This window comes from Lissotriton vulgaris, chromosome 8, assembly GCF_964263255.1.
Source record: "Lissotriton vulgaris chromosome 8, aLisVul1.2, whole genome shotgun sequence".
In the NCBI taxonomy this organism is placed as follows: Eukaryota; Metazoa; Chordata; class Amphibia; order Caudata; family Salamandridae; genus Lissotriton; species Lissotriton vulgaris.
In genome coordinates this window covers 1,544,679,743-1,544,705,988 of record NC_141696.1, presented here as the reverse complement: position 1 = coordinate 1,544,705,988, position 26,246 = coordinate 1,544,679,743, and the positions used below count along the sequence as shown (strand labels likewise).

Here is a 26,246-nt window from a genome sequence, read left to right as displayed (position 1 = left end):
CGAGAGACTGCAGAGCCCAGTGTCGCCCACTCACCTGGTCGAGGTGACTTCATCCGGTGCCATCCTGGTGCCCATCTGATCACTGGCTAGTGATTAAGAACTGAGTCCCCTCTGCTTTCAGGTCGTCTCCATCATCGATCCAGGCTTGGATCACATCGAACTTCATCACTGGTCGCCTGCCAGCAACTTCTTTCAGGCTCCATAGACTGTAACGAGGATTCCCGACGTCTTTTGAACCCTATGCAGCCACAGCCCTTGGGCTAGGTAACCTGAGCATTTCGGTGCTCCAACGTAGGTTCACTATCTAAGTGTCCAGATCCTTTTTCGTTTTCAGCCTAACTAGTCGGATTCGTCCGATAACTGTAACTTTATGAAATCTAGCATCCATAGACTTTGTCCCGCATCCCGCGTGAGAGTGCACACTCTGCACCCGATCTCCCTAGGCCCCCTGCTCCTAACGTGAAGGTTCTGTAGTGTAGTCCTAGCGATCCTAAAGCCTCTTGATCGAGTTACTTACCCGCTAATATTTCGCATTCCACTTTTGTAGTATACGGTTTTTCGTGCCCCTCGGGCATTTGTGTAAATTGTGCAACTTAAAGTATTTTCTTAAGAGTTTTGTTATGTGCTTAGCTCCCTGACTCATAAAGAGATCAGGGTAGACTTGTTATAAATAAATATCCTTTTATTTTCATAACAACTTGTGTGGTGTCCTTTCACTTGGTGTTCAAGGGGTATATGTGATGGTATAACAGCTGGCTTAACACGCCCTCTAGAGTTTAGCCTAAAGACTGCTCTTGTCCATGCTACTAGGGTAGCTGGTCTATAAGGTTGACTTACAACCAATCATCAATAAGGGTTGTTCGGAATGATACATAGTGATCACTAGAATAGTGAGCACTGCATATCAGGCCAACTTCTCACAATGCTTTACTCAGAAATACTCCAATTCTTGAGATCTGCAAGGCAGCAACTTGGAGATCTGTTCACACCTTTACCAGACATGATTGTCTTGATTCAGACTCTAGGGCAGATGCTGAAGTAAGGCAAGCCTCTTTGAGAAATCTCTTTGCTTAAATATCATATCTTGTTTATCACTTTCCTCCCGGCTTTACGGATGAACTAGCTATTATTCACTGCTTATGATTATCAATGGAGATTGACTGAGAGAGCAGGAATGGTTTCTTACCAGTAATCCTTGTTATCTCTCAGGGGAATCACAATTAAATTCATAAGCAATCCTCCCATCTCACCGATGAAAGAAATACAGTTTGGATAAGACTATTTTGTTACTTACTGCATTAACATGAACTGAGCGTACTGCCACCTACAGGGCATGATGGGACACTGGAGGCCAGGGTTCCCCTTAAAGACATACGGTTCTATTGTCTCACTTGCATTGCTTCCGTCTATACAGTTACATTGCCCAAGCCTTCCTTGTCATTCACTTTAAAAGAGAATAAAAAGGATTTCTGTAGGATGTTTTAAAGATGTCCCTTTTCTTAAAGTTAGTGATTTATTTGGGGCTGTATCTTTTTCCACTATCTTTTAAAGTAAATTAATGCAGTTGATAAGATGGCCTGTCTTGAGGTTGCAAAAATTACTGTTTATACCTCCTGGCCTTTGCGAAGTAAGGTGAAGATACTAGACTTTGAAAGAGATTCCCCAACAGAGAACTAGGATTGCACGTAAGAACCCATTCCATCTACAAGCGTGCCTCCAGTGAGATAAATCTGGTTCCTCATTCTGCAGACTGCATTGTGTGCACCAGTAAATTGTCCAAAGCAAGACATGTAGATTCCCTCTTTGTTGTAATTATGGATCAGTGAAAGATTCATTCTTGTGTAATATTAAAATACACTCCTGTCCTCCAGTACTGGTCAAAGGTTTGGAAGAGTGTTAAAGATATTTTCAGTATCAACGACTGCCTTTAGCCCCAGGCTCTCATTCTGAGTTCACGTGCCTCTAAGCATCCCCGAAATCACAGACTTGTTCAACCTTCTAACCGGAATAGCATTAAAATCTGCCCCTGCATGTTGCCAACAGTCCTCAAAACAATGGCGCAATTAGTGGTGGAGAAGGTTAATATAGGAGACATCATATCATTCAACACTCAAACTGATACAAATTCAGTTACCGCCATTTGAGACACATATGTAGGCAATTGCTTCAAGAAACATCTTTAAAAACTGATCCATTCCACATATATTATTTGCTAGACATGAGATTAAATTATTTTCTGTTATAACTATATCACTGCTGCTTTGCCATTTCCATGTTTGATACTCTGCAATCTAAGATTTGTTTTGGCATTATTTCTTTTCTGCTTTGTTATTTATTGTTATCTATGTATGTACGCCATATCTGGTTTTGGGGTGATGACAGGGCAGTCAGGGCCTACTGGGCCACAACTGTAGAGCTTGGGAACGTTTGCCTCTGTTGTCCTGGGATCTGTTCTACTTTGGAACTGCAAAGTGGGCTAATTACAGCCCTACCCAATCACACTTGAATCTCAGGGTAGGCAGAGTGAGCTGTCGGACGTCTCTACTGGAGGTAGTGTGGGGGGTAGAGAATCAGAACTCAATCAGTCAAACGTTAGACCCACTAAGCTAATGTCCAGCCCAGTGTTTTTTTCAGAAACAACATGTATTTTAATCACACCACAATTCAATACCATATATAAGGAATATGTAGCACTACACGGAAGGTATTCTACAAATGCTATACATTTGCTAACATAAGCCCCCTATGAAGAAATAGGGGTGCTTTCCTGAATTCTGTGACTAGTAGGTCAGTCTGTATGCTTTAACTAGTCAGTTACTCCCAGAAGGTTGCAATACTCTCAGCATAGTCCCGCCAATTGGTGTTAGCCAAGTCCTCATTCAATGTTTTGTTGAGGCATTAACATTATTTAAGGAAGGACTTTGGTGAACTCTGGATCTGGAAGTATGGATGTGCAGTCTTCAGTCTCACGGTGCAATCAATCACTGTTGCAGGGGCTCGCGCCACAGCCCCGCCTCCTGTCTCCATTCGGCCAATGAATGCTGCAGTGGCGCTGATGAAGGCACTGTGAATGGGCAAGTCTGGAACTCACAGCTGTGGGGTTCCTACCTCCAGTCCTTTGGGGGGATATGGTCCTCTGCATGCAACAAAGGCAGAGTCAGCACAGCTCTGGTCTTCCTCTGGGACGCTTCCCTGTCCAGGCTCAATGGCTTTGCTTGACCTCCTTGGGAAGACAGCTCCTGTGGGACAAGTCGCTCTTGCTCCCTCTCAGCAGACAGGCAAGCTCCCAACTCTAAGGCCAGTCCCACATTTCTCCAGGATCATACGCAGACTTGAGGTGATCGCCTCCCAGTAGAATGGCTATCAATGATATCAGACTTTGATCACAGCACCTCGCCCAGTACCGTGCAGTGTACCAGTGTTCTTGGTCAGTGAAGCAGCTTGCTCTAATATCTCAAGATAGTAAAACTGTTTCTTACTGAAAGCGACTTCTCACACTTCTGTTCCAGCACACATACTCTTCAATCTGAATGGCGGTAACACCCTGTTCTATAGTCAAGACAAGACACCATCAGACTGCAGTGTAAAAAATAAAAAACTGGGCAGCAGCCTTTTTTCATCTATGCATCCTTTATCTAGAACAACATCCCTGTATCCTTCAGCACTGCCCCATTGCGGCTCCCATTTAATAAAGAGTTGAAGACGCATCAATTTAAAGAACACTGCATCATAATGCACTAACTGTCTACAAACCAGCTACAGCTCCCGTCATTCATTATCTTTATACTTGTCTCTATCCTTGTACAGTGCTCCACTGCCTCTTAGCTTTTTTGCGATATAGAAATACAACATACATACATATGTACAAAAAGATTATTAGAACTGGAACAAAGTGGGAATGTTTGGCTGCCACCTTTATACACAAGTTCCAAACAGAAGATATGGTTCCACTCTCTAAAATTCAGAAATCAGTTTGCTGTATTCCCTTTTTTTATTTCATTTTCTTTTGTAAGGTAATGACTCTTCCAACAGGTACTGATGAGTCCCAGCGGGGTGGCCTCTCCTCTCATCTTTTGGGGATGTGGTATTCTATGTTTGTCTATGTAACTGTAGCCAATATACCTACTCAAAATTGATTATTCCAGTCTTCCCGACCGCAGAGACCTGAGCAACATAGCTGATGCCTGGTGGAGCTGCTAGATAGCTGTAGAGCAGATTGGCCCCAGCTCACCCCCTTGACCATCACCTACACAGCGGACATTGGACATAGTTCCCCTTGTCCCCCCATTGTGTCTCAGCTCCCTCTCTGTCTTGTTTCTATGCCCTCCCCCCACCTTCTTCTTTTATTTCTATCCTCATAGCCTATACATCTATTCTAAACAGTTTTTCCTGAATGTTGAGACCTGAGCAACATGGCTGAGGCCCAAAGGAGTTGTTATACAACTAATGAGGAGATTGGCCCGGGTTTCCCCCTCGACCGTCACCTACCCAGCCAGACATTGGACACAGTTCTTCCTCGTCTTCCTGCTACAGCTCCTTCCTCCTCTCCTTTCCCATAAATCCTCTCAACCTTGTTGTTTGTTTACTGTACATTATTACGATATTGCAACTGATGCAATCTGTAACGCAATGTTCCTCTGCTATAGCGCTCTGATACCTACAGGTCTAGCCAGCGCTTTATAATCCTTTTGATGTACCTTCTAATGCAATGTTCCCCTGGTTATGTGCTCTGATACCTCCGGGTCTAGATAGCGCTATATAACCGTCGCAAATCAAATAAACTAAACACTATTTCTTCCTGAACGCTGAGACCTGAGCAACATGGCTGATGCCCGGTGGAGCTGATTGACAGCTAATGAGGAGTCTGGCCCTGGTTTCCCCCTTGACCGTCACCTACCCAGCCGGACATTGGGCATAGTTCCTCCTCGTCTCCCTGCTATTACTCCTTCCTCCCCTCCCTCCTACGATTTAATGAAACATTGTTTATGTGCACTGTACCTTACTATGCTCTTGTATCTGATGTAACTTATAACGCAACAATCCTAAATGTAAAGCGCCCTGATAGACTCTTGGGTCAAGTTCGCGCTATAGAAAACTGTATAAAAACCGCTGCAGGATACAGATGACTACCATAGAGAAAGACAAGGACACTCCCTCATTTGCAGAAGCACAGTTTCTATGAGCAAGCTGTGTATTCTCTCCAAGGAGTAACGTAGTTTAGATAGTGGTAAAGATAGTAATAAGACTTGGTGCCTGTACTGGAAAAGTAACTGCTGTGATTGTGAAATTAATGGATGTAACAAAGGAAAGAGGTGTAAAATCCATTTGTGTGTCAGTGACTTACATCATATGAAACCTACACGGACATGCATATGTCGGAGAGAACAGGAGGGTACAGACATTGAGGGGACCATCTCCTTCTCTTGTGACTGTGAAATCATTGGATTTAATGAAGGAAGTCGGGATGTGTGACCTCTCTGTGCTGGTTCCTTGGCTATCATCATGCACTGTATACTGAGGGGGATATAATGAAGTGAACAGGGAGGTGACATGAAGAGCTACAGTGAAATTGGTGAATGTAATGAGGCGGCAAGGTGTCAGAGGAACAGGGCTGTTGCTCTAGTTGCTGACTGTGAAATAACATTTACATTTCTCCATTAATACAGGAGATGAGCTCGTTATTGTGATGCTTGAAGACAGCATTAAAGAAGAGGAAGAATCCTATCCCGTGGCCGATCAGGACCCAGAGGACGTTAACAACTTTTACTACCCTGCAGGTAAGTTATTTTGTTATTCCTAAATTCACTGAAATATGAAATCCATATACGGATTTAAAAAAAGATAAATGACATTTGGTATCAGCTTGGACTGTTGCTGTCAGGTTACTAACAAGTCATGGGTATTGCTGAGCTGACAGACAGAGAAACTATATAAATGTGCTACAGCCTTATAGCATACCATATGAATTTATAATAGCCACTGAAGGCTCACTCCAACGTTATTGGCCTGAGTTGAAGACGAATGCCTATAATTAGAGAACCGACATTTAATGCTCGAATAGCCTGATGTTGCGGCCCGTAAACCTAGTATAACATTAGGACCAATTAGGGCTGAATGTCCCAGTTACATTTTTTTAAATGCTCGCAGGAGAAAAATGGGTTTTAAACCTGGTCACGGTCCTCTGTATACAACAAAGGCAGAGCTAGCAGAGGCCCTCTAATCTTCCTCTGTGGTAGTCAATGAAAAGGCATGCTGGTGAGATACAGGTTCTTGTTGGCTTCTATTGGGTACGTATAGAGGCCAGAAGACCTAAGGGGCACTATTGGTCCGCTTGCAAGCACACTCCTAAAGCAGCGCTCTTCTCCCGGGCCGTTCCAGTATGCTCAATATGATAAGCAAGCTTAAGGTGATGATGTCCCCTCACCATCCCAGCCCACTGGCTTCCAGCTATACCCGGCCAAGATCACAGCAGCTCTCGTAGTACTCTGTGAAGTACCCCTGCGCTTGGTCATGAAGAAGCTTGGATCTGGAAACAAGTGGGATTGTTTGGCTCCAATCTTTATCATGAGTTCCAGACATGGGATGTGTTTCACTGTTTAAAATTCAGGAATCAGCTTGGTGCGTAGTCAAGCTACATGCAGGGATGTGAGTGTGGTGCGTACTCACGGTACATGCAGGGATGTGAGAGCCAGGTCAGGGAATGGCAAGTAAGCAGAACTTTACTATGGTGAGTCTCCGTCCATTGTGCTTTCACTTTGAACCAATGACATGGCTGTGTAGTACTTTAGATAGAAAAATATACTTCTGCCACCACCGTTCTTAGTATGTGTCCTAATGTGACACAGACTGCTTAGTGTCCACTAGAGAGTGGGCTTTTGGCTCAGTTCCTACCCACTGAGCTAGGGTCTGGATATTGTGGTCTATCCAATGGCCTTGGTGTACGTGCAGGATTCTGTGTGTGATACAGTAAAAAAACAATTGGGATACCAAGATTACATGCAGTTTGCTTCCTAAGGGCAGGAGTGCATGTCAGTTTACTATGCAGGCGGTATTCACTCTGAACAATGTGTCTATCTATGTATGTTGTATTTGTATAACTCGGGCTCAGGCACAAGGCAGTGTTGCATTGTACTTGGTGAAAGCCAAAGATGTAGACACTATGGGTTTGGAGGAGCATCTGTTTATTTGACATTGTAGGAAGCTGGCTCTGTATTTGGTGTTCCACTAGGTGGGTATACCGTGCACAGAGTCCAGAGATCCCCCAGAAGTGTACAGGGCTCAATCCAAACCCAAAGTGCTCTATTATTGGTAGTGTTGGCGAGCAGCCTTAAGCATAACACAGAGGAGTGCAAAACATATATTGCATACACTTAGGCCAATAAGGGACAAACGACTCATAAAGGAGATCCACACCAATTAAAAAAAAAAAGTTTTGAGTTTTATTTTAAGACAAGATCTTTACAAAAAGGTAAGTACATTAGTCAGGAAAAATACTTTAGTCTTTTAAAAGTCAGCACAGTGCAATTTTCAAACAGTTCAATCTTATCCTATGGAGGAAAACAAAAATGCGGTTTTACAAGTAAGTACCCAACTTAAAGTTCCCGTCTTCAGGGGTTAAGGTCAGCAGAGGGAAAGGTTCAGGTAAGCACAAAGTCTAATCTCAGTCGGCACAGGGGCGGCCAGGTGCAGAGGTAAAATTCAGTGAAGGGCTCAATGCCTTTCAAAGGAGACTGGCAGTGCTCGGAGCCACACTACATGCAGGTAGATAAATCAGTTGCAGGGAGATAATCATTGGGGGTTATAGCAAGCACAGGGGGTGGGGCACAAAGCAGCACCAAACATACATCACCAGCGGCACAGGGGTGGCCCGGTGCAGGGTGCAAATATAGCATAGAGCAACCAATGTTCTCTTAAATGGAGAAACTCGGTTGAACAAACAGGCTGCAGGCATCGTACTGGAGGCTGCAGGAGGGAGACAAGCAACAGCAGAGGTACGTTGAGGTGTTGGGGGTCGTAGGGGCACCGTTAATTCAACTCAGGGCTACTAGTGCAGTGGTGTTCTTTTATGTTGTATTCTTACTGGAGCCGGTCGTAGTGAGGGAGAGCTTCTGGATTCCGGTGTCATCATGGAGTCCAGGAGGGGACAGCCATTGCTGGGCTTAAGTTCAGGATCGCTGGAGAACCTGTTCTGGATCAGTGGGCCACATGGACACGGGCCAGAGGTGTTGGGTGCAGAGTGGGCAGGACTCAATGAACCAGAGTCCCTTGTGTAGGTATCTTGGGGTCGGATCCGCTGTCCTAGGCAGTCTCTGGTCTTTGTTGAAGAACAGGCAGTCTTCCTCGAGTTCTGGAAATCGCTGACTGCAGGACAGGAGTCCTCTTCTTTTGCAGAGTCTTTGACGCTAGAGACAGGCCGGTAGGGCTGGGGTCAAGTCAGTAGGCGTCTTCAGGCTGCGCTGCACGAAGTCTTCTTAGTCCTTCTACTTAGGTCAGCGGGAACTAGTTTCCAGGTCTGGGGGAGCTGCCTAAATACAAAATTTAGGGGCGTTTTATGGTAGTAGCAGGTAGGGCCAATGGGCACCTTACCTGATGTGGCTACACCCTCAACTATGCCATTCACCTGTGGGAGTGGGCATAGTCCTGGCCCTCATTGGAGGTGTCACCCCATCTTTAAAATGGCAGGTACTGAAAGTTGTGCTTCACTTTGCTTCCCCCACCTAAGGGTGGAGCTGCCAGAGGTGGGCACACTTTCTATTCTTCCAAGTATGCTCTCACCTCAGGTATAGTGCACCCTGCCTTAGGGCTTTAAAGGCCTGCTAGAGGGGTGACTTACCTATATCATAGGCAGTGCAAGTTGGCATGGCACACAGGCAGTGTGCCATATCGACTCCGTTATTTTGTCTGCACCAGCCCATGCATGCTGCAGTGGCAGTCTGCAGGACCTAGGTGAGGGGTCTCTAGGGGACCCTCTTCAGTCCCAATGCCGTAGGTACCCAGGTACCATTTACTAGGGCCCAACAGGTGGCACAGAAGGGCCAATTGTAGAATAGTTTTAGGGAAGAAGCACTGGCACGGGGGGCCTGATTGTCAGGTACCCTGTGCACTACAATCAACATCACATAAAATACCAGGCAAAATGTGGAGGCTAACCACGTCAAAAGAGGCCCTTTGTTACAGGAATCATTGAGTGTATTGAGAGAAGCAGGGAGGTGACAGGAGTCTTAGGTCACAGTCTCAGTTCCAGATGCTGATGGTGAACTCAATCTTTCGTGTTTCCATTAATACAGCAGAAGTATTTACGATGGCGGTGATCTCGGATAGAATTAAAGAAGAGGTAGAAGCCTATCCTGTGGCTGATGTGAACCCAAAAGAAGTTAAGAAATGTAAGTTTACATTTTTATACTTACATTTTCCAGAATGTGAAATCTTAAAAAGGAGTCAAAGGGATCGAAGGAACTGGACCTCAGTTTGGAGTGACCCTGTTCTTGGCAAATATTTTCTAATATTATAGCCTGGTTTCTACTGTTAATTAATGTTATACCTTGTCTGATATTACCTGTGGCCCACACCACTCTTCAGATATAAGAGATGCATCTGGCTAGACAGTGTTTAGATTATAGATTTCTAACCAAAACCTAAACCCAAGGACACATAATGAACTTCAGCTTCAGGGTCAGTCATCGTCTAGCAAGAACCAGAATTATATAGTTCTCAATTTCCAAGTCCTTCTAGCTGCTTAGTGGGAAAACCCCTTAAAGCGAGCCTGCCCTCCATGTGATGTCCTGTGTCAACTCAGTCACCTCTTCCAGAACTTCACAGCATGTCTGTACTCCCAGTTATATCTGAAGAGTGGTGTGGGCCACACGAACATCAGCACAGAGTGGAATGCGTTTCTAGTCTCCTGTTGTCCCGCTGTCCATATCGGTATAAGAAATTGAACGGGCAGGAACAGAGATCAAGGGTATCATCTCCTGCAGAGAAGATGGTTCCTAATCCACGGCTGATCAGGATCCTGAAGAAGTTACAAATATTCACAGATATGAAAGTAATTCATATTATTTTTACTACCAAGAATCGTGAATATAGAAACTACAAAAGGTTTCAAAAGGGATTGATAACATCAGTGTAACGCTGTCATTAGGTCAATAACACGTAAGAGATATTGCTGATCGGACAGAGAAAGAATATAGATCTAATAACAGATATGATCACACAACAGCTACTGAAGGCTTTTCATGGCAGTTCGTTTAGCATGAACCTTTCATTTGTGAAGAGTGGATTGCACTACTGAATATTGACATCTACACGATCGTGGCATCCTAATATCGAGGATAGAATATCAAGGGACAATATATCGAAAGGTAAGTGCTGATGGAGAATATAGATTTACTATTCCTAACTCCACACCTACGTACCTTAAAATATGTGTACGGCATAGGTACATATACGTGGAGTTACTTATAGAAAATCTAAACTAAGGTGCCTGTCAATATTTTATTTTCGATACTATACCCTTAATTTTTGTCCCATTGATGTTGTTAATTCGATAGTCAGGGGACATCGTGAAGTAGTGTGGCTCACTGGTTAGAGGCGGCAGACCCGAGAGCAGAGGACGGCCCGGGACCAGGGTTCGATTCCCGACGCGGCAGGTTTCTGGACCAGGGTCAGCGGACTCGATAATTCTCTCGCCTCGGTGCCCACTCTGATCAGCGATCACACTCGGCAACTCTGGGCACTAGCTTGCCTCATCTTCACTAACGGCCCCACCAGACCGCCGGGGATGCCTGGTCTCACCCTGGAGATACCCATTAAGGGACCATCTCTCAGGGAAGCCAGGAAGGGTTTCGTAGCGGTCGAAGCACGGAGGTACCCCTTCGGGAGTGATTCCAGTGCTATATAAGCACATAATTAATTAATTAATTAACTCACCGGGAGCGTGGAGATTAGATAGCTACAAATATTAGCAGATTAGGGCTACCAAATAAATGGTCATGTAGAATCTGCTATATCTGGACTCCATAAGTCGGCCCTGTGCAATCCTGCAGCAGGAGAGGGAAAGGTTGGCAGGAAGAATAAGGGACAGATTGAGGGAGGAATAATTAAAAGAATATATTGACATCACAAAGCACACCACCACACTGACAAACCTGGTTTGAGATTATGCTAAAAGCATTGTAGACATACGATACATTATGTCTAGAAAACTTGTAGACTCTCCCTTGTTGAAGCTGAGTAACAGTGAACATTTGCTCATTCATGTACTATTAGAATGCACTCCTGTGCTCAAGAGCTGGTCTCTGATTTGGAAGACTATTGAAAGCATTTTTAGTATCAAAGAATGCCTTTAGCTCAAGCTTCCCTTTCCTAGATTATTTGCTTTAAAGCTCTTGCATCATCGCAGACCTCTTCGACATACTGGTAGGAATAGCACTAAAGTGTACTACTGCGTATTAGCAACCGCATCAAACTCACTGCATAAATAGCAGTGGAATATGCTTCACATCATTCAGCACACAAACTGATGGCAACTTAATAATCATTACATTTCCAAACAACTGCACTCAGGCTCTAGTGTTGCAGTGGGCCTTCTTATGGACTCTATATATCGCAGAGTCTGCATGACCTGCTAGCCCAAGCTGCTATTATAGTCTCGGAGAACTGTGGGGAAGCCGTACTGGGGCATAAACATTTATAAGAGTTATCAGGGAGTCCTGTGTGGTACAAATTATAATAAAGTATCTGTCCTGCGGATCACTATGCATTTGAAGAGGCTTAAAGTTTAATGTCTTTTTTTATAAGCCCCGCTATGCCTCTCTCAAAAGTACTGTAGGTGGCAAAATATTGGGCATGGCTCCAGTCCTCAAAGGGCAATTCAGTCCAGCATTAAGGTGTGTCTTTTGTAACATTCCAACCTCTATGCCGTGTCTATTCAACGACATTTTTTTTCTCAGAGTTTTATATAGCGCAAACTTGACCCGAAAACGAACCGGGTATCAGAGCGCTTTACATAGAACCAGTTACGTTACATGAGGACACACATTCATTTTTGTTAGTCACAGGGAGATTAAGTGATTTGCCCAGAATCACAGGAGGTTTAACGTCATTATCGAGACTCGAACCCAGTTCCCCAGGTCCGAGGTCGAGCGCCCTAGCCGTTTTGGAATTGCAAAGCCCCCTGATGATCCATGATAAGACCTTAATAGCCCTCACCATAGCAGGTAGTAGTATCAGGAACTTGGATCAATAGATTGTGCCTATTTGAGCGAATCTGGATGTTCATAAGTAAAGTTGCTATAACCAAAGCCCAGAGCATGTAGTGCTAGTGTATTCGAAGCAGGACAAAATCACCCACCCACCTCCCACACTAAGCACCCCAACTGTCAGTAAAAAATCAGTTTTTAATACCTCCGTTCCCCAAGTAAACAACCTAGAGCTTTTAACACAAGGGGAAGCCATCACTGACCATCCACATGCCCCAGACAATTTTACTTAAGATCAATTTATATGTGTTGCTATCAAAATCTCTGTACCCTATTTATGAACAGTATCGTAGGAGTTCATGAAGACAGTCACCCCTTAATAGACACAGAGCTATCTCTCTGCAATCAGAAGAAATAATGGAGAAGGCATTGCAGACCCTATTAGGTGTCTGCATTGAACCTGTCTGATCCTCAGTCACTATGGGGGAGAGAAGTATTACCATCCTCTATACCATATGGCGACCCCATATGTTGTTGGTCATAACCACCAGTGTTGGTAGAAACCGCCTTTGCAACCCCCTGAACCCCTTTTGGGGTTAAGACTATTTTTGTACAGTCCTGATGGTGAACCTCCAACTGAACTGGATACAGGTTTGTATATCTAATGCCTGTGGTCTGAGGATCATCTTCATGTCCAAAAAGGCTTGCCTCGCTTCATGCACCGCAATGGTGCAATCAGTACAGAATAATAATTCACTGCCTTGATACCTGATGTATCCCTTCTCTCTGGCTAGGCGCACCACTGTATTTCAGTCTCGATAATTTAGTTGCTAGGAAAAAATGGGTTCTCAGGTTGGCATGTAGGGGGTCCTTGAACGGGGGACCTGGACCAAGCCATCTATGCACCAACTCCACCACCAATAGGGTTGAGAAATTGGTGGATTGAAAAGGTCCATCAAGAGAGCAAATATTTCTGGCTTACCCATATTGGTGGATTCAGGGAGACCTACTATGTGAATATTATTGCTGCGCAATCACTCCTCAAGGTCTACGTTCCTCATCAAGACTGCACAGTTCTCTTTCTAAAGTATGGCTAGCCATTTGCAATTCCGGGGTTGTGTCCTCTAAGCAAGAGAGACACCATTCTGCCTCTTCAATGCTGCCTGCAAAAGCCTCTGGGCGAACCATCAGGCAGCTCTACAAGGGTGTCTCTAGCCCCAAAGCATGTAATTCCCGTCGGATGACTCATACCAGAGGCGATTGGGCAGCAGGAGCTTCCTTCTACATAGCCTCTTATACAGCCACAGAGTTCCTTTTGGATAGGAGCCCCCTCAAGACTCTGTCCTGGCTTGGTGCAGCTTTCAGTGGGGTGTTAATCAATCCATCATTTGTCCCCTCCTCCCATGTTTTGATAGGGCAAGGCAAAGTTGGATGGCAAGTGATTAATGAACTGTGGCATTGAGGATCAAGGTCTCCGCTAGAACACAGCTATATTGGTGAGCGGTTAGCCACACCCCCATCCTCCAGACATTTTGATCTTGGATACCGGGCATAACAGGGCACTGTTGTTGACTGTTTTTAAGTGATGTAGCTAGTCTTGAAGGTGGTAAGGGAGCCAAAGCAGTTCTTGGAGAATAGAAGTTAGACTGCCAGATTTTCCAAACCTCATTCTGTCTTGCCTTACTAAGTAGAACACTGCAGAGAAATTACATGGCTTTTATGCCTCTGTCAATTTGAGGCAGGACCAGTGACTGGATAGCAAGTCTGCAAATGTCCTCAGTGAGTAAAGTCTTTGGAGCTAGGACAACTGATGCCAGTTAGTATTTGTCTTGTGTATGATGTCTCTTAAAGTGAAAGGTGGTATTGATTTGAAATCCAATGGACCTGCTACTGTAGACATGTTTTGGCGTCAAAATTTATTTTGTTGTGCCTTTCCTGGACCTTGTGTTTGTCTTCATTGCAAAAAACACTATCTTGATTGGGTTCAGTTTGCGATGAAACCTTGTTGTCCAGTTTTGTGTGCAGGGCTTTAATTGTGTAATATCTTGACTGCATGTGCTCTTGAGCAAGAGCCGGAATATTATCCATGTATGTGTGGACACTGATCTTTTTTGCCAGCCATGGAAAACTGCTAGGGGGTTTACTGCCAGGCTCATACTGCGTTTATCGAATATAATACCAAGGGCACTATAATGATCCAGTAATTCCACTTTTTTATTATCAACCCACCATGTTGTATTACACTTTATGCTTCTTAACAGAGAAAATTTGAGTCCATGTAATTGACTGAAAGCTGCTGTCAAAGAGAACAGCATATCCAGGACTTCAGGAATGTATAACAGCCACCTCTTGCCAAATATATCCTGCCTTTCATCAAAACTGCCAGCGGATTGGCAATACAGTGATTAAATAGCAGTGGTGTGCTTACAAAAAAGTCTGGGTGAGTTTTTAGTTTTTTGGGACGCAGATGCAAATCCACCCTTGTCACTAGGTGGTCCTGGTCCTCGGACCTGGGTGACATTACCAGTTTCCAACAGTGTGGGCAGATTGGTAGTTAACAAGTTTCCTACTAGGAATCCACCTGTTTTTTCTAGTTTACCTATGGAGTGGATTTTTAGTACAGTTTGGCTGCATCGTCTTTAATGTCCAAAGATATAATATAACTGACTTTCTTGTTATATCTGTTCTTTCTGTATTGACTAAAAACCTCAGTAAATTAGAAAAAAAATTTGATCGAAAAGAAAAAAATTAAGATTTAAAACGGACTGTTCTGTTAACAAGTTTTCTTAAAATTGGAGACAGTGTGGCTTCGTTAAGAAGTGTTTTATAGGACGCCCTAGTGTGCATATTTCTCAAATGAACATTTATTTAATCAGATGTACTTTGTACTATAATCAATTAAATAGCAATATTAATATTAGACTCCATTCTTTTGAACTTGTCTTGCAATTTCGATAACTTGAAAGGATTTCCTCACATCTCTTTATTGGAGTGGCAATAGTTCATTCTCATCCACACATGATTCTGTAGTTTTTTAACTAACGTCTTTGATGTGGATCAATAGAAGCAATTGAACAATTGGATACTGGACGGACTCAATACCCTTTTTAAACATTGGGTCTAAAATGCTTTGGCCCAGATGCATCAAGCTAAAAACCGCTCCAAAGGGGCAGATTCTCAGAATCTGCCCCTTTGCGACCTGTATTTTTTTGCATTTGGGATGCATCATCCCAAATGCAAAAATCTCAATTTAAGAAATCGCTAAATTGCGATTACTTAACTTGCTATTGCATTTAAGGAATCTCAAATTGGGATTCCTTAAATGCAATGCATTAAAGTTTAAAAATTTGCGATTTCGTTAATAGGGGGAGCAAATTACCATGAAGTTGAACTTCATGATAATTTGCAAAAACTTTTAAAAATGCGCTAAAGTACATTTTTCAAAGTTCCATTTTACACACAAACATGCCCTTAGGGCTTGTGTGTGTGCAAGATGTACCCATATGCAGATTTCAGGGGTGCAACAGGGTGTCCTTTTGACACCCTGGCAGCCTTGAAATTGCAATCTCAATTTGCGATTCTCTAATTGAGAATAGCCAATTGAGATTGTCCTCCCATTCATTCCTATGGGCCTCTAAGCCTATAGGAATGAATGGGGAGGTATTCCTTAATTGCGACTCGCAATTTGCGAGTTGCAATTAAGGAATTTTAAGAAATCGCTAATTTTTAAGCGAGTTCTTCATGCATAGCATTTTGCTATTCCTTATTAGCGAATCCTTATTTTTCGCTAATAAGGAATCGCAAAATGGATACTTGATGAATCTATGGGTTTGTCTTCAAGAACTCCAAAATGTTTAACTCATTAGTGGAGTTGCAACACTGCAGAAGGCTACAATGATGATGATTTTATTTTTTGTTTAGGTCTGCCTACATACAGCTTTGGTTGTGTGCTAGAGCTGATTTTGGCACAACAAACACACTAGAAGAATGATCTTGAGTAGTGATACTCAAAGTACGGCTCTGGGGCTGCTAGAGGCCCTCCTGATCTTCTCATGCGTTTTTCTGGTAAACCGCACTGGGATGCTGTTTACTTAAGAGATCACTAACTTCCAGAAAGTTTTTTTAATTAAACGGACAAGCGTTTATTTACAAGCTAACTGAAGTAAATGAAAAGAAGCAAATAAGACTTCCAGCATCACTTAACTTTAGGAACGCACTACATTTTTTAAGACATTTTGCAAAAAACGTGTATAAAAATGACAAAGTCTCTTCAAAATTCAAAACAGTGTGTTTCATTAACTTAGAGAAACATTTCACTTTAGTGCAACAGAATATATCAGTGCATTGAAAATAATTTTTTTAAAGTGCCAGTTTTAAAAATGAACATAGAAATACTCATGCCGCCTGCCACTCTGACAAACAGAATGGATGAATTTTTTGAGTCACCCGCCCTCTCACCTGTGTCAGTGGATTCCTGTTCCTCTCACTCTGTTGCTGCGTTCAATCGCTGACTCTGCACTGTGGCTCTGAGACTTTGCCTTCACCTTCGTGATTACAGCTAGCAGTACCCGCTGCGCGGGTCCCGCGTCGCCAGAGGGCACTCTGCAATAGCGCTATCGCCTGGAATATAGCGCTACCACCTGGATCAAGAACTTGGGCATCGAGACCTGCAGGGCTGCGAGCGTGTTGTGGGCGCAGGACTCAAAGTCCCAGGAGCCCCCACAACTCCCAATCATCAGCAGCTGGGACGCTCTCCCTGCAGGCTCCTCCTCTGGCTGACCAAACGCGGTAAAACCCGCCCTCTCACCTGTGTCAGTGGATTCCTGTTCCTCTCACTCTGTTGCTGCGTTCAATCGCTGACTCTGCACTGTGGCTCTGAGACTTTGCCTTCACCTTCGTGATTACAGCTAGCAGTACCCGCTGCGCGGGTCCCGCGTCGCCAGAGGGCACTCTGCAATAGCGCTATCGCCTGGAATATAGCGCTACCACCTGGATCAAGAACTTGGGCATCGAGACCTGCAGGGCTGCGAGCGTGTTGTGGGCGCAGGACTCAAAGTCCCAGGAGCCCCCACAACTCCCAATCATCAGCAGCTGGGACGCTCTCCCTGCAGGCTCCTCCTCTGGCTGACCAAACGCGGTAAAACCCGCCCTCTCACCTGTGTCAGTGGATTCCTGTTCCTCTCACTCTGTTGCTGCGTTCAATCGCTGACTCTGCACTGTGGCTCTGAGACTTTGCCTTCACCTTCGTGATTACAGCTAGCAGTACCCGCTGCGCGGGTCCCGCGTCGCCAGAGGGCACTCTGCAATAGCGCTATCGCCTGGAATATAGCGCTACCACCTGGATCAAGAACTTGGGCATCGAGACCTGCAGGGCTGCGAGCGTGTTGTGGGCGCAGGACTCAAAGTCCCAGGAGCCCCCACAACTCCCAATCATCAGCAGCTGGGACGCTCTCCCTGCAGGCTCCTCCTCTGGCTGACCAAACGCGGTAAAACCCGCCCTCTCACCTGTGTCAGTGGATTCCTGTTCCTCTCACTCTGTTGCTGAGTTCAATCGCTGACTCTGCACTGTGGCTCTGAGACTTTGCCTTCACCTTCGTGATTACAGCTAGCAGTACCCGCTGCGCGGGTCCCGCGTCGCCAGAGGGCACTCTGCAATAGCGCTATCGCCTGGAATATAGCGCTACCACCTGGATCAAGAACTTGGGCATCGAGACCTGCAGGGCTGCGAGCGTGTTGTGGGCGCAGGACTCAAAGTCCCAGGAGCCCCCACAACTCCCAATCATCAGCAGCTGGGACGCTCTCCCTGCAGGCTCCTCCTCTGGCTGACCAAACGCGGTAAAACCCGCCCTCTCACCTGTGTCAGTGGATTCCTGTTCCTCTCACTCTGTTGCTGCGTTCAATCGCTGACTCTGCACTGTGGCTCTGAGACTTTGCCTTCACCTTCGTGATTACAGCTAGCAGTACCCGCTGCGCGGGTCCCGCGTCGCCAGAGGGCACTCTGCAATAGCGCTATCGCCTGGAATATAGCGCTACCACCTGGATCAAGAACTTGGGCATCGAGACCTGCAGGGCTGCGAGCGTGTTGTGGGCGCAGGACTCAAAGTCCCAGGAGCCCCCACAACTCCCAATCATCAGCAGCTGGGACGCTCTCCCTGCAGGCTCCTCCTCTTCCTTCCTTGATAGCATATTATCAACTACAGAGTCCCGCTGCGCGGGAGCGCGCGGGAGGGCGCGGGAGGGCGCCGGGCGAAGCCCGGGCAAAGGGCGGGCCGTCTAAGGCCGTCCAAGGTCGCACAAGGACGGGACGGGCCACCCCTCTTTCATCTACTTATTCACCGCTGTGAAAACAATATACGGATTAAAAGAGAAATCTGCGAAAACGTGGAAAAGCTTCTTCTTCTGAGCAAAGTACTTGTCGCTGCCCACTGACGCCGATAAACAAAACATCTGATAATAACACGGTAACTTTCCATAATATTCTTTATTTACAGTGACAATTATATATGGCATATAAAAAACTAAGATCGCGTACCATTTTCATGAAGAGAATGGGTACAGAGGAAGCAGTAAGACAAAGTTCCATAAAAGCAGTAAAACGGGGCCGGTTAACTGGCACGCCAGCCATTAGTAATTACTTCTTAGCTACTCCCAAAAACGAATCCTGTCTACCTGATCGCGAACCGTCTATAATGTTGGGAAAAAATCCACCTCAAGAGGCATCTGAACTGCCTACTACGGATGCTCACACTACCTCAATCTCAAGTGATCAAGGTTCCCAACTTAAACCTCAACCGTCCTGTTCAACACAGGAGTCTCAAACATCAACATCCATATTTGACTCTCCAAAATTAACTACCATCACACCGGTGAAACAAATAAATCACTCTTCTGACACCGAGGATTTTAACCCAAACGGTAACAAACCGACAGAAAACATTTCTGAGATATTACTTAACTCAGTCGATCTGCAAATTGAATCTCATCATCAAATACTTGATCACAAAACAGACATGGATATATCATTGGACACATTTCTGCCAAATAACATGAACTCCACTAACATGGCGACACCTGTCTCAAAATCTTTACATACCTTACAGGAAATACTTGAATCTGTCCTTTCCTTCTTAGGTAACATCCTAGAAAATTCAGATCAAACCTTGGATGTTCAAATTGGCATTCTGAAATTTCTGGTAGAAGAAAAGAGGAAAAAAGATCATATTGAAATAACACAAAGTATACAGTCTCAAGAGGAAAGAAAAGATCTCTCTGAATTGCTCCTTTCTACAAAAACTCCAACTCCTGAATCTCAAGACAAATGTGATAACAGTACTCAAACCACCGAGCAAAAATCTACCCAGAAAAATTCCAACGGGGATCAAATATACTCTGTGAAGAAACTGTTTAGAGAGGAACCTTCATTGCCAACCAAAGAGTTTCCGATCTTCTCGATTAAGAATACCAAAATGATAAAAGATACCGCTGAAGGGAATGAAATAACTACCTTAGTATCTGTATCAGATGAGACTGGAAATGAAAAATCCTATCAAAAGGAAAGTAACAAAAGATCAAAAAGAAAAATGAGCAATAGGAGGCCACTAAGAAGAATTCATAAAAAGAAAAACAAAAAGATCAGATTTGAAAATGCAAACATTGACCAGAATAATGAGGAGGGATCTCTGGAAAAGGTAACAACTAAACAATCTATGGTAGAGGAGGAAAATGTAATCATAAACATAGTGCCCACAAAGCATCTGAATCATAAAGCACCTGAATATGTACCCCTTAGAAATAGCATTGATCAAACAAATAGAGAAAGCACAACTAATAAGTTACAACCCCACGGTGATGATCAACCACTGACGAAATATCTACAATTTGAAGAACTTTTTCCCACGGATGATTTATCGTTAAATCGAGAAAGGGTAATCAATCTGTTGCAACAAATTCACACACTACAATCCATCACCAGTAAAGAAATAGATTTAGTCACATTTCCTGAAAAAGAAAATCAAAAAATCGCGAAAGTAGCCTTCTGGTCAACTGTTATTCCCAGGATCATCGTAAGAGAAAAAGAAACATTGCATAAATATGGATACGATGTTATCGAAATATTCCCATCTAAGAACTCCACATTCAAATCAACTGGTCCTCAGAATATTATTACCAACACCCACACAAACAATTGGACTACAAACATCACTGATCTTGCTGAACTGGAGCGAATTAGCTCTATGAAGGATATTCTGAAAATTCAGGTAAATAATGGTCAAAGAAATGTATGGACCCAAAATCTTGAAGCAAAAGAGGCCAGAAAAACAACAGAATCTTGGGCCTGGATATCAGAGGCCTTAAACAGCAACAAACAAGAACAACGATTGCAATGCACTGTTTAACAGTAGCTTAAAGATTACCTCGTGGAATATGGCCGGAAAGTTACCCAATAAAATGACTATAGCGCTGAAAGATAACCCTGACATTCTAGCCATCCAGGAAACATGGGCAATAAATCCATTTAAACAGAAGGGTTACTTTGTTTACGATATCCCAGCTATAACAACTAGCAGAGGTCACGCCAAGGGAGGCTTGGCTATTCTTTTAAGCGAAGAACATCAATGGTCTCAAGAAATAATCGATTCCAAATCTAACAACTTTCAATGTATCAAGATCATAACAAAAACAAATACTTCTGATCAAAAAAAAGCCTTCTTGTTTTTCAATATGTACAACCCTCCAGGCACTTCACAAGATGCATCTTTTATAGAAACCATAGATCGAATATCCAAAATAATCGAAGAACGAGCAAATACTCCGTACTTAATTGTGGGTGATGTGAACGGGAAACTTTCCAATACTGAAATTGGCAAATGGGCAAAAATGTATGAAGATGAGCTAATTGATTTACCTATTCCAATATTCCCGAAAGGAAAAGTTGCCGATAAAAGAGGGAAAATGTTATTAGCTTCACTCCCAAATATAAACGGATTAATCCTGAATGGTAACGTAGAAGGCGACAGACCAGCATCTGACACAAGGCGGGGAAATGGATCCTCTTCTATCATCGACTACCTAATATGTAGCATAGAGATATCGGACACATTCCATTGCCTGAAAGTAAATTTTACAGAAGAAAGCGACCATGCGCTCTTATGCCTAAACACTGGTTGGTCACTAAAAGCAGCTCCGTCTAACCCAATTATGTACCTTAAGGGAAAAATTGAAATTGATAAAAAGCAGAGACGAATCTTTTGGAACTCAGGGACACTAGACTACATAAATGGAAAGATTCTACAAAATAACATTCTAACTAAAATACACTCTGAAGATCAAATAATAAACTTCGAATGTATTATGACAATCCTTAAAAGACTTCTTCTTAATGGGGAGAAACCACGCAAAAACAAAGTCTATAATAACTCTAATGAGAATATACACAGGAGGAAATTAAATAAACTTATACGAGGGCAATTTCTGGATTACTCACCTGTTATACAGCAAGAGATAAACAAGTTAAAAAATCAACTCAGAAGGGAGAAAATAAGCAAAAAAAGAATGCAACAAGACAAAAATTGGGTGGACATTCAAGAGGCGGCGAAACAGTACAATCAAAGAAAATACTGGTCTTTGATAGCCAAAATAACTGGAAGTAAAAAGAAACTATCTGCCATTCCAGTACCACCCCAAGAGTGGAAAGACTATTTAACTGATCTTTATAAAGCGAACCCAACTGAGACCGACAGTAATGTTGCTGAAATTTATCTGGAAAGCAACTTAATAGAAAAAAGTACAGCACATTCTATTGAAATTCATATCAGAAATGCCAGGAGCACTTCAGCGTCAGGCCCTGACCTGATACCGATTAAAGTTCTGCAGTCTAATCCTAAGGAATGGAGTCAGATGTTAACATCACTTTTTAACCTTATCTTTTGTACTAGGAGAATTCCTAAATCGTGGCAAGGAAGTACAATAATCCCTATATACAAAAAAGGGAATCGAAATGTTGCTAGTAATTATCGCCAGATCGCATTAATGGATGCGGCAGGTAAAATATTTGCAGCAGAGGTACTGGACAGATTAAAAGCCTGGTGCTTCTCGAATGAAATAATACCGAAGTATCAGGCTGGCTTTCGTCCTAATCACTCGGTAACAGACAACATCTCCGTACTTCAGACTATCCTCGATAAATACGTTGGGAATAAATCACAATCAGTGTATGCTGCCTTTATAGATTATTCCACAGCGTTTGATCGCGTGGATAGACCAACGCTGTGGAAAAAACTGAGAAGACTGGGGATCTCTGAAAATTTGTTGCAAATCATAATCCAATTACACACGAATACCTGGTCCCAGGTACAAATGGGAAGTGAAAAAGGTCTGACGCAATCAATTAATACGTCGAATGGTCTTAAACAAGGATGTCTTCTTGCACCAATTCTTTTCTCACTGTATCTGAGCGACCTACCATCATATTTACAAAAATGCTCGAGCCTGCCACCAAAGATTGCCCTTCAGAGCATACACGCGCTACTCTATGCAGACGACATAGTTCTGTTAGACCTCACTCCTTTTGGTCTCCAAAATTTACTGGATTCTTTAAATATTTATTCGAAGGATCATTTTTTAATCCCTAACCTAATAAAAACAAAAGTAGTGGCGTTTTCTGGCCGGAAAAAAAGCGCTAAATATCACTGGAACCTTGACGGGAAAAGAGTAGAGGAAGTAGATGAGTACACTTACCTTGGCAGGATCTTCACTAAGAACTTACAAAATTTTAAACACATAAACAATTTAAAGAAAAAATCTGAAATCCATGCCGGGGCACTCTCTAGAATGTATACTGCCACAGGAAGTAGGCACTTCTCCTCACTACTCAAGGTGTATAAAGTAAAAATACCCTCGGTCCTGTCCTATGCAACTGAACATTTACCTACAAAACAATGGTCCTTTATGGACATTACTGAAGGAAAGATCTTGAAAAGACTACTAAAGGTTTCTACATCTACATCTGTACAGGCTCTGAGATTGGAATTTTCTTTGACAAGCTCATATGCAACAGCTATGGCAAACGTTATTCGATGGGCGTACAACATTCTGCACGCTAAGGAAGGAACGCTAAGATTTTTGTTAAAGACTGAGATATTTAAAACAGATTCTCGGCAACTGATCTTCTCTAAAAACATGTCTGAAGCATTTAAAATAGCGAACCTGACTGAAAATATTCTGTCATCATGGACAAAACCCCAATTAAAGCTCTTCTTGAAATGCTCTATTCCAAGACTAAGTTATGATCTTGACCTCACGCACTGTAGTAAGTTATCCACGTACAAAACTTACATAGAGTCGTTGGAATATAAGCAATTACGGCCATACCTGGGGCTCTCCCTTTCACATGGAGCAAGAAGGTCCATAACTATGTTGCGCCTAGGCATTCTCCCAGTCTCCACTGTTACATCTAAATGGTCTCCGGGAGATTCCCCCATCTGTAAACTCTGTTTTGGCGGTGATCAAGATATTGTGCATATTTTATTTGTTTGTCCTCATGCAACCGTAGTTCAAGCACGCGCAAGATATCTTAAGCCGATATACCAGAAATGCAATATTACAACAGTTAATAATTTACTAGCATTATGTAAACGACCGACTGACGAATGGGTTTGCTATAATTTCTATAAATTTTTAAAATCCTTTTTAAAATTGTATTGAATATGCATATATTTTGTAAACTGTTTTAAATTTGTGGTCCTCAGCTGAGTACCAAAGCAAATAAAACTTTTTGACTTGACTTGACTTTGACTTTGAGTCACCACCTAAATCCACATCCAACAGTATACGGAACCAAGGAGAACAGCCAGTGGAAGGAAATTGCAATAACAAAGCAAGAACTAGTCCTGGAAATAACACAAGAACAGATTGTTAAACTAATAAAGAAACAGAAAGATGGACCGAATGAGATACCCTTTGCTGTATACAAAGAATATCCGGAAACATGGGCAGAACTTCTTGTAAAGGTATTTGAAGAAGTAGTTAGTAAAGGGGAGATACCGGAAAGCTGGAGAGGTTCTTTAATATCCCCGATATTTAAAAAAGGAGATTTGGCGCTTCCGGAAAACTATCGTTTAATAACGCTACAGAACACCGATGCAAAATTATTTGCATCCCATCTGCTAACAATCTTATCCGACTGGGTAAAGAGGAATATCATTCTTCCGCCAAACCAACCCGGCTTCATTAAAGGACTTGGTACATCCTCCAATATCCTGGCACTATCTATTTTAATTGAAAAAGCAATTTCAAACAATGAGTTATTATTCTTATGTTTTGTTGATTTTAAATCAGCTTTTGACTGTGTCAACAGAGATCTATTATGGGAAAAGTTACATGTACAAGAGATTCCCCCACCTTTAATAAATCTGATCAGTCTTCTGTATACAAAAACTTGGGCCAGAGTTCGTATTGGGAACAGAAGGTCATTAACTGAGGAAATACCAACGCTAGGGGGAGTGATGCAAGGCTGTGTATTGGCACCTTTATTATTTAATCTGTTTTTAACTGATCTAACTGGAGCCTTGAACAACATAAATGCACACCCACCTAAGCTTGCAGATAAACACATATCAAATCTGCTATATGCAGACAATGTCATCCTTTTAAGTAGAACAAAGGTATGTTTGCAAAGGTTAATGACATGTATACAGGAGTACGCAATAGAAAACAAAATGGTAATAAATGAATCAAAATCCAAAGTTATGGTTGTCTCAAAAAACTTAAGAAGGAAGTACAACACAAAATGGTTCTTAGGAAAGGAAAAACTCAAATGGCACTATGGTAATCTGCCCTAGAGTCACTTCCGATCATAACCCTATTATGCTGACGTTTGAGACAACAACGGAAAGACAAGCTCCCCGTGTGTTCTCTTTCCCTAGATATTTGTTTTCAGATACCATCTTTTTAGGCCAACTAAAAGAACATATAAAGGAGTTTGTAGAATTCAATATCCATTCTGCAGCACCAAGGATAGTATGGGATACATGTAAAGACAGCATCCGTGGGTTTTCCCAGCAGTAAATATGGCAACAAAATAAGGAACGTAGGAATCGAGATGAGAAAATGACAACGGATATACTTAATATGGAAAACTTATTATCTGAAGCGCTTATAAAAGGAGATGACGAGAAGGTACTACGTCTCAGATTAGTTGATCTAAAATCAGCTTTAAAAAATGTTCTTAGGGAAAAAAGCATAATTAAAATCAAGAAATACCAACTAAGCCAATATGAAGGTGGGGAACAGATAGGGAAAATATTAGCATATAGAGTGGCCGAGAATCGAGCACAGACGGCCGTTAAAGAAATTAAGGGGGCCAATAATCAAATCTTTCAAGACACAAAGACTGTTTTTAAACCAGTTTGCACAATACTACCAGGAGCTATATACCCCGGAGAACGAGGTGGATAATGACAAGATTAAGAACTACCTAAACTTAAATAAAGTCTTGCCTATGGACCCGGAGCAATCTGATCAACTAGTTAGGGACATTACACCGACAGAAATTAGAATAGCCATCAACTCTCTGGCATCAGGGAAAGCCACAGGGGAAGACTCGATTCCTATAGAGCTATTTAAAACATGCGCGGAGGAATTAATACCACTCCTGTCTATAGTGATTCAGGCTATTGGGAAAGGGGAACAAGCACCCAGATCATGGAACTTAATACAAATCATTGTTCTTCCTAAAAAAAGGCACACCAGCTGTTGAAAGAGGGTCCTATAGACCTATATCCCTCATAAATAACGACGCTAAAATATTCACAAAAATACTGTCTACTAGGATGGCACCATTAATGGCACAAATGGTATCACCTCAACAACACGGCTTCATCCCTAAAAGGGACACAACGGCTCATATTAATATGGCTATTATGGCTTTCGATGTGGCGCAGATTAAGTCAACCCCACTCGGTATGATACTATTAGATGCAGAAAAGGCATTTGACCTAGAGGGGTGGGACTTTCTTTGGCCCACATTACTTGCTTTTGGTATAAAGG

General features: G+C 42.9%; 1 protein-coding gene and 1 pseudogene across 1 annotated transcript in view; one reads left to right on the top strand and one right to left on the bottom strand.

The window, feature by feature from the left end:
- LOC147700323 (uncharacterized) overlaps positions 1-16,183 on the top strand; it is a 76,557-nt gene extending 60,374 nt beyond the window's left edge. Inside the window, exons 4-6 of the mRNA XM_086933602.1 lie at positions 5,667-5,777; positions 9,288-9,383; positions 16,122-16,183. Of these exons, the coding sequence (XP_086789728.1) occupies positions 5,667-5,777; positions 9,288-9,383; positions 16,122-16,183 (269 nt within the window). The remainder of the gene's footprint in view (positions 1-5,666; positions 5,778-9,287; positions 9,384-16,121) is intronic.
- LOC147700321 (uncharacterized) overlaps positions 1-26,246 on the bottom strand; it is a 133,330-nt pseudogene that overhangs the window by 80,908 nt on the left and 26,176 nt on the right.